Genomic DNA, 14640 nt, shown 5'->3' with positions numbered 1-14640 from the left:
GCGCAGCCGTCCCTACAAGTTACATAACCGCCTGCAGCGGACCTTCCACGGGAAGCTGACAGGAAGGGGCGGAGCCCACGCCGCCCCGCGCCACTAGGGAGGGAGCGGCCGGAGGGCGCGGAGGGCGCGGAAGCCGCTGCCAGGGTAGCGGGGAACGGGTGGCCACGTCGTCCGGGCCACGGCCCGACCCTGCTCGGGACCGCGCGGAGCTGCGGAGCCCCTCGGCCGAGTGGGACAGCACCATGGCCCCCGCCGACGTCCCGTCCGCCCTGGCGCTCACGGCCCTGGGCCCCGCGGCCGCCACCCCGTACTGTGCCTTCTGCAAGGGGCTCTCCCGGACCCTGCTCGCCTTCTTCGAGCTGGCCTGGCAGCTGCGCACGAACTTCCCGTACTTCTACATCGCCGGCTCGGTGATCCTCAACATCCGCCTGCAGGTACACATTTAGAGCCGCGCCTGCCTGGCCGGCCTCCGGGGACCCGCAAGATGGCCTCCGCCCAGGCCGCCCCGCCCGCCGCGCCGCCGGGGCGCGCGTGAAGAACGGGCAGACTCGCGAGAGCGCGCTCGCGCGCGACCTGCTCCCTGCCTCCCCTGCCTCCCCTGCCTGGGGTTTGGAGGTGCTTTTTGAAAGCTCGCCCGGTCTGTTAAGAGCAAAGACGTTCCAGAAGCAGAGAAACTAAGGCCCAAGGACGTACCTAAGGAATACGCTTCAGTAAATCCCTGGCGAATATTGGCATTCACAGATTGCATTGTGAGAAAGGGGGGGACAAAAAGGTTTTCAAGAACACAGATTTACATCCAATTTATATTCTGAGAATATTGGATTGTCATTGAATCAGAGGCCTGATATACCATGAATGTGACCTGAAAAGTATATGTCGCTTCCTCACACAAGAGGATACATTGAAACTGGATCAGAGCCAGACTACAGGAAAGCTTGTCCCCATTGCCAAATATGACAGCGGGATTTTGAACAAATGGTGGGAGTGTGAGAAGATGTCCCTGTCAAAGAGACATTAGAGCCAAAAAAAAAGTCCAGTCGAAGCAAAAAGAAAGGACTATTCTCTGCCAGTAATGCAAACTGATAGTAATGCAAATGGACCAAACATGGCTTTCTTCTTTAAAGGGAATTCTTAATTTCGGTTACAGAGTAAAATACAGAAGTTACAAACCTTGCGAAAATACAGTTGACACGTGGAAGGACAAGAATGTAAATGAAATGGTGCTGTCCTTGTGGAGTGGGAGGGTAATATATATGATCTGTTGTGAATGATTAGGACGTCTTGTGCATTGTGGACAGCCAGGAACTTTCTAACTGCTAAAATGGAGGGGGTAACCAGATGAAATTAAACAGGAAATGCCCAAGGATGGAGTGTACTGAACGTCCAAAAAAGAGCAAATGCCTGGTGTATGTGTGAATGTATGCTAGAGATTTTTTCCAAGTCTGGGGTGAGTTAGTACTTATATTTATAAACCCCATGAGAAATAAAATAGTCAAAAGTTATACTGTCATACCTCATGTGACTAATACTGTACCTGTAATATAAGTACTTGGTTCACAAGAAATGATAATGTAACATTGGGTAGCTTGAAGAGGGAAAGGCTGTGTGTTGATGGGAAGTCCATCAGGAGCTGTTACAGAGAGAGGACTAGAGATTTGGTTCAGTTGTAGAGTGTTGCCTAGCATGCCCAAAGCTCTATGTTTGGTCCCCAACTCTACAAAAAAAGATCAGATATATAAAAGGAAGCATAAACTATGATTAGAAAAATCAATGCAGAAACATCTAAGAGTTAAAATCGTTATTTCTGAAGAAAAGAAATTGAAATAGAGGAAAAGCAACGGTTTGTTCATTTTTGTTACTAATCTAACACTGTTATGTGATTCATATTTAATCATGAATATGATTTTCTTAAAGTCTAATTTAAAATAGTTCCCCAGGTAATTATGTCTGCTACAGTTTAAATGATGCACAAAGATCATGGGATTGAAACTAAATCATACAGAACACTGTTCCTGCTTGATAATATATATGAATACAGAAACATTCTACCTACTCTCGCTTGGAAATCATTTTCATTTCTACTTGTGATTTTCCTTACATATAAATGTAATTGTATTTGTTCTAAACTCATGTAAGATGAATATATGCTGCTACAGACTTGACATGGAAGTGGAACTGTCACGGTTATTTCCTCCCTAGGAGCACATGTTACTATAACGCATGCTGTTTTGAAAACCCTCTGCCGTCTTTGTGAGCAAATTGCTAGTTTCTAGGCTCTTCTAGGAAAATCTCATGATGTTCAAAGATAACTGAAAGGATCCAGTGAGAGCCAGACATAGTAGTACACAGCTGTTATCCCAGTACTAAGGTTGAGTTGTAGCATCATGTGTTCAAAAACAACCTGGGCCACGTGTTGAAAAGTCTGTACCACAGAAACAAAAGCTAAAGGGTCCAGTGATTAAGAACAGTATTTCAGAAGGAAATCCAGTGTCTCCTCATTAGTTTAATTCTAGAAAAGCTTAAGAACCCAAAGGTTTTATTTTTCTTTTGTTGTAGTATTTTGTTTGTGCTTTTTCTTATTTTGTTTCGTTTTGTTTTGTTTTGACAGGGTTGCTTGGGAATTTGCTGTATAGCCAAGACTGATCCCCCTGACATGTGCCAATAAGCATTTAATCTTGCCAGATGAGTCCCAAGGCTGTTTGACTAAGGTTCCTTTGTTAAAATTTTAGTCTAAATGGGTGCTTTGAAGGGAAAAATTATCAGTTTTTAATTGATAAAGAAATATTCCAGATGTTTTAAAAATATCAGATAAATCCAACTGTAATAGGACAGAAACAGTGACCACAGAGAGAAAGATCTGGAAACATAGTTCAGTCAGTACAGTACATTCTGTAAAAGCTTGAAGATATAAGTTTGATCCCCCCAGAGCATTCATAAGTAAGCCAGGCTTGGTAGTATGCTTGCAGCCACAGTGCTAAAGATCCCTGGGGCTCTCTAACCAGCCACCCTAGCCTACTGGGAAAGTTCTAGGATGTTGAAAGTCACTGTCTTTAACAATGCCTGAAGAATTATACTGTGTTTAACCACTAGCTGCCTCCTGCACATCTCCCTACTTAATATCCTCCTTTTATCCTTTTTTCTTTAAATCTAGAGTCCAATTCATGTTACCCATATATACATGGCTGTTGGGTCATCCATATACCTAAAGAAAAGTGACGGAGCTGGAGAGATGGACTAGCCAGCAAGTAAGTTGCAGCATTATGTCCATAGACAACACTCAAGTCCTCTCTCTGTAGTCGGCCCTCCTGCCTCAAACAGTCAGAGTTTGCCCTGGAAGGATGGCCCAGAAAGCCGGCATTTTAAAACAGCACAACATTTTCCTGCTACGGCTGAAAACAAACAAGCATGCAGTCAGCTTTTCAATACCATTTAAGTGTTTCATGGCAGGACCTCTTAATGAGCTGCAGGGTTTTGCAGCTAAAGCTGAGTCAGGAAGCCTCTCTTAGATGAGAGCGCTTGCTTGCCTCTAGCAAGCAGAGTAGACCAGAGAAATTGTTGCTACCAAGAAAACATGCTTTATTCTTTCCCAAGCTTTCTCAGACTTTCACTAGATTCAGTTGTCCCCACGTCTGGGCGCCATTCTGCTGTGGGAGCTGCGGGCCTGCTTTTCATCTTGCCCGGCTCCCGCACAGCTAGCTTTACACCAGAAATAACAACACACAAACTGTATTCTTTTAAACACTGCTTGGCCCATTATATCTAGCCTCTTCTTAGCTAACTCACACCTGGACTAGCCCATTTCTAATAATGTGTCTAGCACCCCAAGGTGCACTTACCAGGAAGATTCTAGCCTACGTCCATCCTGGGTCAGAGCTTCATCGCGTCTGCCCCAGAGAGGAGAGCTACCGAGTCTGGGCTCACTTCCTCTTCCTCACCTACACTTCCTCACTGTAGTAATTAAGTCACTGCTTGGCCAATTAGCTCTAGCTTCTTGTTGGCTAATATTACATATTAATTTAACCCATCTCCATTAATCTGTGTATCAGCATGAGGTCATGGTCTATCAGCAAAGTCTCAGCACGTCTGTCTCTGGCGGTGGCAGCTCCATGGCTTCTCATCTCTGCCTTCCTTCTCCCAGCATTCAGTCCAGTTTTCTCTGACCATCTAAGTTCTGCCCTATTAACAGGCCAAGGTAGTTTCTTTTTACATTAATGATAATCACAGCACACAGAGGGACTCCCACATCACCTCCCCTTTTTTGTTTAAATAAAAAGGAAGGTTTTGACTTTAAAATAGAAAAATTACATATAATGAAGCAGATATCAAGCAAAAATTACAATTACAGTATTTATATATACTTTATCTTTTATCATAACTAAGGAAAACTATAACTATAAATTCTTCAACTCCATCAAAGACTCCAGAAGGATATAATATTACTTAAGTAAACAGGAAGTACATTGCAAGCAACTTCCGAAACTCTAGCAATGGCAGAGACATCTTACTACCTAGACAGTCACCCAAAGTTCTTTTGTATTTTGGGGGCATCCATCTTCAGCCTACAGGCCCATAGCATCCAGCAGACTTTTCCACAAAGCAGGAAATTTCAAAGACAGTTCTGCCTATATTGGCAATTTGCCAGTCACTTTTTTTTTTCTATCCTGCAGAATGTCTCACAGATTCTTTCATGAAGCAGGAACTCTGAAAGATTATCTCACCTTCAGGCAAGTTCAGCAGTCATTTCTCTGTGGGTCCTGCATGTCCAGTTCATCAAGCAGCCCAGGCAAAAGCAGTTTCCTACCCAAATGGCTAACCAACTTCATAAGGAGCTTTGTCGATGCCTGTCTTCCTTCTTGAAGTAGTTTGGTGCTGCCAGGAGCAAATGTGTCTCATTATCATGAAAAATCCTAAGTTATTAAAACATTTGAAATGCCATATTCTGAAGGTCTCTGAAAGATTTGAAGAATACCAATCTAACTGAAATATATCTCTATACATCTAAATAACATGACTACAAGCTTGACTTTTATAAATGATTATTAACCTATATTTCTTAATTATATGTTACATTTTTAAATGAGCTACACAGTAACAATACCTTAATCAAGAACAGAATTATACACAAAACAAAATCTTATATTTGTATCAATAAACCAAGATCCATACCAATGCAAATTATTCATATCTATATCATATCCCTCTTTAAATGTAAAAAAAATTACAAATAATATTTGTGAATATGAGCACAGTCTGTCCAAACTTCTTCCTGCTGTTTATTGGGCAAAGTAATTTTTTGAGGGGTGTTCAAGGCAACCTTTCAGGAGGTCTTGATCCATGAAACCATATTGGTCTGGAAGCAATCCACAGGTTTTTATCTTCTGTGGAAACAAGAGAAGAACCTCTTTTCCAAGGAAACATATCCTTAGACCCAAATTTGGAAGTCATGATACCTTTATAATATACATGCTTGTTTAGCTTAACAGCCCATACAATGAAATGTTTCCCTGTACTTAGCTCCTTCACAGTCAAAAAATTCAAAAAAACACAATAATATACATAATTCAGACTCTGTGTATAGTTCATCTTTACGTAGCTTATTTTTCTTTACTCCTTTTAATCTATGACTGTCTGTACTTTGTCTCTTTAAAAACTTTTTTAAAAAAACAATTTACTTCTTTTCCAATTCTCTGTACTCTTTTTTTTTCTCATTCCCAAGCCTACATACATTTATGCAACACTGTGACCCATTTGGAGATCTTTTATGTCTGAATCTGTCCTTACTGCATTATCTGTAATTCTTTACTGTCTTGAAGACCTTTTAAAATGGTAAGCAGCTTGGTTGCAGCTGCTCTGAATGCTGGCTCTGCCTCTCTCCACTTTTAAAATGGTGAACATACCATTACTGCCAGGTTTGGTAGGAGCCACACTCAACACTTTAATTTTGAGATTGAGCATGCAGCAAATGAACCCTTTTTATTGGAGTAATAGCTAAATCCGCCATGCAGCACACTGTGTGGCCTGGAAATATCTCTGTGTATGGTGGCAGGAATCCAACATGCTCCCCTGCTTGTGCATGCCCAGTAGACCTGATCCTACCACCTACCCAGGCGGAGAGCGCTGGGCCGTAGGCATGGTCTCAGCTACTTTCCACCCGACCCCAAGTGGACACACAAACACCCAAGCCCACAAATGCCATTCAAATGCTACATAGCCAGAGTTCATCCTGGCATCATGGTGCAGTAAGCCACATTTTAAAGCCACGTAGCTTTTTTTTGTTTTCTGCTATGGCAGCATCAGAAAAACCTCTTAATGGAGCTGCGGCAAGCTGCCAGCAAACAGCAAGAAGCTGTGTTAAACTCTATATTATTTTTTCTAGAATTCTTTTTCAAGCCCTCTTAGGTTTTACATGGATTTAGTCCACCATGCTGGCACCAATCCAAGGAATAATGAGAAAGTACTTATGGAAATCCACTCTGACCTAATTAATACAAAACATGATGGGAAGTTTAAAAAAATTAAAACAAAGAACTTTATCTGTGAATGATCTTATCACCTCTTTTCACTAACACATCTCATTTTTCTGTTTGAATTGCACAGCCTTTTAAATCGTGTGTGTGTGTGTGTGTGTGTGTGTGTGTGTGTGTGTGTGTGATGCTCCAGTGAACTTCATGTTTGCCTTTTTCTGTTTCTCTCACCACTTCACACACATCTTTAAGTCTCCCAATGGTCTCAATGGCCAACAAAGCCCAGTGGCAAGTGTTCCCAACCCCATGACACTCTGATGTTCCATCAATAGGAAGATGTTCATGAGTAAAGAAATGTGCCCAATTCTTGTTATTGTTCTAATATGCTGACCTTAGCAACTTTTCCTTTGAGAGACACCAAACTAAAGCCTTTTTAAGAGGTCTTAAATTTTTAAGAGCTAATCCTAACACAAAGAGCTATGCCAGGGACCAAAAACAAACTTTTAAGTGTCACATTCATCTCCCACATGTAAAGTGTGTTTCCCCAACTTTATCACTGTCGACTACAAATACTCCACTTGTGTTTCTCTGTAGATTCCTGTTTCACTTCGAATAGCATACCCCTTTCATTTTCAAACCCGAGGGCTACAGTTGTTCTTCACAATTCTCAAAGGATGTGATGGTTAGTGTTAATTGCCAGTTTGACAGATCTACTCTCACCTAGGAGATGGGCCTCTGCGTATGGCTGTGGGACTTATCTTGATGATATTAATTGATGTTGGAATAAGTACCTTAATTGTGGGTGGGATCATTGCCTGGACTGAAGATCCTGGACTGTGTGCATGGAAGAAAGAAGCTGAACAACAATTGAATTTAGGTCTGATGTGATCCCCTACTTCAAACTCCTGATAGTGATTTTTCCTACCATAATGGACTGTGCCTTGAACTGTGAACTAAGATAAATTCTGTCTCCTTTAAGTTGTTCTGTCAGAATATTTTATCACAGAAAAGGAGGAAACAAAATTAAAATGGAGGAAAATACCCTTCACTGTCTCTTCCTCACAGCAAATGTAAGGTAGAGCAGGCCTAACATAGAAAGGCAGGCTCTTCAGTGACAGGAAGTATATAGTACAGGGTTAGAATGAGAATGACTGGACATCGTATCAGTCTCAGAGAATATATTAATTTTGTTATAGCAAACACACACAAGACAATTAGAAAAGCTCTAAATGAGATTTGGTGTACCAGGAGTCAAAAATGATTGCCTGTTTGTTTCTCAAATGCATTTAACAGAATTTCATATAATTTTTCTTTTGAGTATCTAAAATGAGACATTTGGGAGGACTTTGCATAATGTGAACAACCATTTTTAAGAAAAGGTCTAGTGAGGTTTTGCCAGCAGAAACCACCTAAAAAGTGGCATGTGACCCACTTGAAACAATGTGCTGGCAGAGGATCTCATGCTGCTGAGGCTGGCAGGAAAGTGGCAGATGGAGATGGTGGAGGCACAGAACTTGAGTCACTTGCCATTCAAATGTGGATTACAAACCAGTCACTAAATAACCTAGCTATGGCCTGGGATTCATTTACTGATACTTTGCCATTCTTCTACTGTCAAGAACAAAACCCCAGTCTTTATACTTCTTTCTCCTAAAGTTTGTTTCTTTTTTTGTTTGGTTTTTGTTTTTCCAAGGCAGGATTTCTCTGTGTAGCTCTGGCTGTCCCAGAACTCACTCTGTAGACCAGGATGACTTTGAACTCAGAGGGATCTGCCTGTCTCTGCCTCCCTGAGTGCTGTTATTAAAGGTGTGTGCCACCATTGCCCAGCTTCTAAAGTTTGTTTCTTAAGTATGGGTTATTCCTAGCTATTCGTTAGCTCATTCCCCCGAAAAACCATTTCATTAGAATCAAAAGTTGCTCACAAGTTTACTTCATTAGCTTCTCTTAATTACCGAATTTCAGTAACACTAAACACTAAATAAAATAAATATAAAATAAATTCTTTAAAATAAAAACAAGGTCAATATCTGAGGCTGAATTTGCACATTTTATTTTCCAAGGCAAGATAACTAAAATATAATGACTGAAATTACATGTTTTGCTTTATCAAATAGAGATTACTAATAAATATGTGCTCTGTTATCATGAAAGCCATTGTCAACATCATTCTTACCATCTATATGTAGAAGAACCACACAGCTCAGATATAGTTGGGTAGAAAATGTGAATATTTTTAACAATAACTACTTATAACTCCTCCAAGCCAAACCAGCAAGTACATATCATCATTGTAGCTTCTTATTTTACATTATGACTATATAGACTAAACAAATGCAATCCCTAGTATATTGTATGTAATGTCTAGTAGTTGTATAATGTTATAATTCCCACCACCACAATGAAAATGTTATAGCAAATTTTCCCCACTCTCTTATTTGGAATTTACATCTATCATATCTACACTTACAATATAATATTACATTGTATAATACAATGTAATATTACAGCATTACAAATATATCTACACATCCACACTCCCCATTAAATTTGCCATTTACTATAAACTTTGCCCTCCTCATCTTCTTCCTTCATCTAATAACTGTGACTTGTGCTCAGAACTCTGGTAATCAGATTGCAATAAAATGTATGCACAAATATGTTTTCATTCTCAGTTACAATATTTATATCTACTTTACCTTTAATGATAACTAAGAAAAACTATAACTACGTATTCTTCAACTCCATCAAAGACTCCAGAAGGATATAATATTACCTCAATTAACAGGAAATGCATTATAAGCAACTTTCAAAACTCTAGAAATGACAGAGACATCTCATTGCCCTAACAGTCATCCAAAATTCTTCTGTGTTGTTGGGGCATCCAATCTTCAGCCAACAGGCACATAGTATCCAGCAGAGTTTTCCATGAAGCAGGAAATTTAAAGATCTGTTCTGCCTTTCAATGGCAAAATACATCAGTTGCTTTTTTCTGTGTCCTGCAGAATGTCTGGCAGAATCTTTCATGAAACAGGAAACCCAAAGGATCATCTCACCATTAGGCAAGTTCACCAGTCATTTCTTTGTGGGTCCTGCATGTCCAATTCATCAAGAAGTCCAGGCAAAAGCAGTTTCCTGCCCAAATGGTTAACAAACTCCATAAGGAGCCTCTTCGATGCCCATCTTCCTCTTTAAGTAATTGGTGCTGCCAGAGCATATGTGTCTCACTGTCATGAGAAGTCTTAAACTATTAAAATTTTAAATGCCATATTCTGAATGTCTCTGAAAAATTTGAAGAATACCTATCTAACAGAAATATATCTCTATGTATCTAGAAAAACCTAACTAACAGGACTAGAAGCTTGACTGTTATAGATGATTATCTATTAACCTGTATTTCTTAATTATATATTACATTTTTAAATGAGCTGTACAAACATAATACCTTAATCAAGAGCAGAAATATACATAGACACAGTATAACAAAATTGACCTTAAATTTATATTAATAAACCACGATCCTACCAATGCAAATCTCTATAGCATATCCACCTTTAAATGTAAACAAACATTTATAAACAATCATTTAGGGAATTTGGGCATAGTTCTATCCAAACTGCTTCCTGATTTTTGTTGGGTGAAGTAATTTTTGGAGGTGTTTACGGTAACCTTTCTGGAGTCTTAGTCCATCAAACCACATTAATCTGGAAGGATTACACAGGTTCTCATCCTCTGTGGAAACAAAAGAAGAACCTCTTTACCAAAGCAACATATCCTTAGATCCATATTTCAATGACGAAATACCTCTAAAGTATATAAGTTGGTTACTTAGCTCCTTCATAGTCAAAAAATTCAAAAAAGCACAATAATACACATAATCCAGACTCTGTGTATTTTCCATATTTATTTGGCTTATTAATTTTTTACTTTATGTTTAATATTTATTTTATTACTTTTACTGCTTTAATCTGTGACTGTCTATCTCTTTAAAGACTTTGGGTTTTTCTAAACCATTTACTTCCTTTTATGACTCTCTATACTCTTTCTTTTTCTATCCCAAGCCTATGTAGATTTATCCAACACTGTGATCCATTCAGAGGTCTTTTTCATCTGAATTTCTATTTATTGTGTATCTAGTGATCCTTTTCTGTCCTAGAGAGCTCTTAAAATGCTAAGCAGCTTGGTCACAATGGCCCTGGGTGCTGGCTCCACCTCTGTCTGCTTTTTAAAATGGTGAATGTACCATTACCACCAGTTCTGGGACTTCCAGGTAGGATCTGTGCTCACCAGTTTTAACTCTGAGAAGGAGTATGCAGCACATAAATCCTTTTTATCTGAGCAATATCTAAATCTGCCATGCAGCACAATGTACAGTCTGGGAGTATTTCAGTGTCTGGTGTCAGGAATCTGCCATGCTCACCTCCCTGTACATGCCTAGCAGACTTGATTCCACTGCCTGCCCAAGGCAGGGAGCGCTGAGCTGTGAGCATGGTCTCAGCTACTTTGCTCCTGACCCCAAGTGGGCACATAAGCACCCATGCCTACAAATGCAATTCAGGTGTTCAGCCTCTAGAAAGAGCCACAATCTACTGCCATTTGAAACCCTGCTGAATCAGGAAGACATCTCTTAAAGGAGCCACAGCATGTTTCCAGCAAGCAAAGCCCATTGGGGGATTGGAAGGATGTGGCTAAACTTTGTTTTTTAGTGTCTAGAGTTCCTTTCCAAGCTTTCTCAGGTTTTAGATGGATATAGTCAACCATGTTGGAGAACCAATTAGTTGTAAAGAGGCTGCCTGTTCATTTCCTGGCTGCCCAGACTCCTGAAATAACCACACAGAATGTTGAAATAAGGAGCGGCGGGGCTGCGTCCCCAACACCCCGGCCACTTGGCTAGCTCATGCCCGAAATAACAACACACAAACTGTGTTCATTTAAGAACTGCTTGGCCCATGAACTCTAACACTTACAGGCTAATTCTCGCACCTGGACTAGCCCATTTCTAATGATGTGTGTAAGCACCCCAAGGTGCGCTTACCGGGAAGATTCTAGCCTACATCCATTCGGGATTGGAGGAGCTTCATTGCGTGCATCTGCCTGGGAGAGCTGAGCATGGTGTCTCTGCTCCAGCAGAGCAGAGTCTGACCTCACTTCCTCTTCCGCCCAGAATTCTATTCTGTTTACTCCTCCCATCTATGTTCTAAGCTGAGGCCAAGCAGTTGGTTTATTATAACTTAACCAATGAAATCAACAGATTGATATATGACACTCCCACATCAACAGAAACTGTATTAATTAAATCACTTCTTGGCCAATTATCTCTAGCTTCTTATTGGCTAACTCTTACATATTAATTTAACACATTTCTAGTAATCTATGTATCACCACAAGGTTGTGGCTTACCGACTAATGTTCTGGTGTCTGTCTCTGTCAGGGCTACATGGCTTCTCCCTGACTCTATCTTCTTTCTTCTAGCATTCAGTTTAGTTTTCCCTGCCTAAGTTCTGCCCTGCTATAGGTCCAAAGAAGTTTCTTTATTCATTGATGGTAATCACAACATACAGAGGGGAATCCTACATCAACAAACCTTCCTTCTTAATGGTTATTACATTTCTTTTGCCTGTAAAATTAACTATTTGATTCCTTTAAATAGTTAAAATGTTTAAAATGTTTGAGACTACTAGTTTTGATTACCAATGATGGAAACAAAAAAGATAGGTTTCTGCTTTATAGCCTGACTATGTGCAAACTGTCAGAAAAGGTAGTGTGTTTAAAGAACTGTTTGTGAATGTTCAGTAGTATTTAGAACCCAGCAGAAGAACAGTGACCTTCTGAGGCTCCCCATTAGCTTAGTCACTTAGCAAAGACTCTGGAGAATCTATGAAAGGAGAGGATCAACTCTTGCAGCTGGCTTTTAAGATGTTGAAGGGCCCTCACTGCTGTCTGCCGAAGCTTGCTATTTCCCAGGATCAGAATATATGAGTGACTTAAAGGAAAGATATTTAATGTTAACATAACCAACTTAACTGAGCTATTCATTGGACAATACATAAATAACCAACGTGTCAGCTGCACGAAAAAAATGTGAATTACAAAGAGAATGAGGAAAGACAACAGCATTTTCATTGCCTTCTTGTGGACCTTGGTTCTAGAATCTTCAGAGCTGGTGGAAATGAGGTGGCAGTTTCTGGAGTGCTTCACCAAGGACAAAAATAAAAGGAGCAATGATACTAGGGACACAAGAAATGGCATCAAGTATGTCAAGTGAAAAACAATTAGGTTTTTGACAGCAATGGTTTTATGTGTATCTGAAAATAGAGTCTGATTGCTTTTAGCCATCATGTAAATCTCCATGAAAATAGGAAGTGTTCCAAGCAGTAGAAAATAAAAAATCAGCAAGAACAAAGAAAATGCAAGAAAAACAACAATCATGCTTCTCATTCTCCACTTCAACCAGAGGAAAAGAGGATGGGAGAAATGGGCAATTTTGAGGAAGTAGAAGATGCTGAGGCAGGTGGCAAACCATATAGACAGTTGGTCAGTCATGATCCATAATATATCAGAGCATTTTGCTAGACTGGAAGAATCATAGACATGAGGAGCTAGTTCCCATATAACTGCATCAACAAATACCACGAGCAGGGAGCTCATTCTGGAAACTGCCAAACAGATCAGGATGAAGTTGATGAAGGTGACTTTGTGGTTCTTGACCCAGTCATAGCAGCTTACCAGTCCAATTAACACATTCCCCAGCATTCCAGTGATGAATCCTGCTGTCATCAATATCATAAACATCTGATCCAAACAGGTAAGTAATCTTACAGGAAAAAGATCCACACTTCTACCACATTGCCTTGCTGATCAGTTCTTAGTCAAACTTCTACAGAATATCCTATTTTCCCATATTGATCTTCTTTCCTTTTGTTGTAATCTCAGCTCTGATCAGAATCTCCTTCATTTGGATAGTTTCACACATACTTGAGGAACTTCTAGATTATGGGTATTTTGTCTTATTTAACTTTAATCCCAAACTTGATCTGTAAATGTCTGTTTATGAATACAGTTTTCATAATTCTATTAAAAATTTTTTAAAAGAATCATTAAATTTTGATCCAAACAGTTTCTATGCCCACATAATCACTGATGTAGCCTTAAATTTCCCCTGAAATCATGTTTGAAATGTTCAAGTCAAATATATTAAAATACAAATTTGAATCAGATTTTTATTCCATTGATTTGTATAATGCTTTCCTTCTCACCTGGAATGTTACACTCTCTGAAGCTAGATATCTTTGTTATTATTCAAAGCACTAAAACAAGTTTTAAATAATTTAGTTATGGATTTCATAAACATGTGTTATATTTTCTCTTTGATATGTGTTTGGCCGTACAAAAGCAATTTTAAAAATCAAAGCATTAAGAAACATAGAATAAAAACAGGAAGAAAGAACTTTAAAATGTATTATATAAAAGTAGATAAAAGTAACTACAATCTGAAAACATCCTTCTAGAGGAGTAAAGACATGACATTTGGATCTTGGAAATACTTAGAATTTTTGAAGAATTAACAAGATGTTTCTCAGGTATTTCTGAGTGGAGTTCACAGTTAAATAGTCTCCCAGATTTTGCTCTTTACCACTTTATGTGTTGTGTTTGTGTTGGCCTGAGGTATGACAGTATAGGTTTAGCCTTAAATGACAGCTAGAAAATTGTTTGGGGTGAGAATTGTAAAAGTAAAAAAGAATAGCACACAAGGTGGGGAGGTGTAGTAGAGCAAAATTAAATGAAAATAAAAAAATGGTAGTTCCACTTTTCAAAGGATAATGATAGCTTGAGCCAGATTCACACCTAGAAACAGAGGGGACTTATAGTGATGACGGCCTCTGAGAGGAGGAATCAAGGAAATTTAGTGACACATGGTGGGGGGGAGGGGAGATTAGTGACAGAACCATCCATGGTGTAACATGAGGGCCTGCTTGTTAGGGTTTCTGTCCTGCCTGGTCTCTGTTTTCCCACCAGATCCCACAGCCATTTAGCCCCAAAGAAAATCACACAGAGAGTCTACATTAGGTTATAAACTAACTGGCCCATTAGCTCAAGCTTTGTATTAGCTCTTATAGCTTATATAAGCCCATTATTCTAGTATATGTTAGCCACATAGCTCGAGAACCTTTTTCAGCAA

The 14640-nt window shown here is 39.6% G+C and overlaps 2 protein-coding genes across 2 annotated transcripts; one reads left to right on the top strand and one right to left on the bottom strand.

Annotated features, from left to right (window-relative positions):
- Positions 1-47: 47 nt before the first annotated feature.
- On the top strand, positions 48-2162 carry Smim10l1 (small integral membrane protein 10 like 1). The gene has a single exon (XM_050123231.1). It carries the CDS (start codon positions 243-245, stop codon positions 444-446), a length of 204 nt encoding a protein of 67 aa, XP_049979188.1. The 5' UTR covers positions 48-242; the 3' UTR covers positions 447-2162.
- A 7965-nt stretch (positions 2163-10127) lies between these two features.
- Positions 10128-13840, bottom strand: Tas2r42 (taste 2 receptor member 42). The gene has a single exon (XM_050123225.1). It carries the CDS (start codon positions 13251-13253, stop codon positions 12312-12314), a length of 942 nt encoding a protein of 313 aa, XP_049979182.1. The 5' UTR covers positions 13254-13840; the 3' UTR covers positions 10128-12311.
- Positions 13841-14640: the final 800 nt, after the last annotated feature.

This window comes from Alexandromys fortis, unplaced genomic scaffold, assembly GCF_014885135.2.
Source record: "Alexandromys fortis isolate MF-2015 unplaced genomic scaffold, M_Fortis_MF-2015_v1.1 scaffold_223, whole genome shotgun sequence".
In the NCBI taxonomy this organism is placed as follows: domain Eukaryota; kingdom Metazoa; phylum Chordata; class Mammalia; order Rodentia; family Cricetidae; genus Alexandromys; species Alexandromys fortis.
This window is presented reverse-complemented; position numbering and strand designations above follow the sequence as displayed.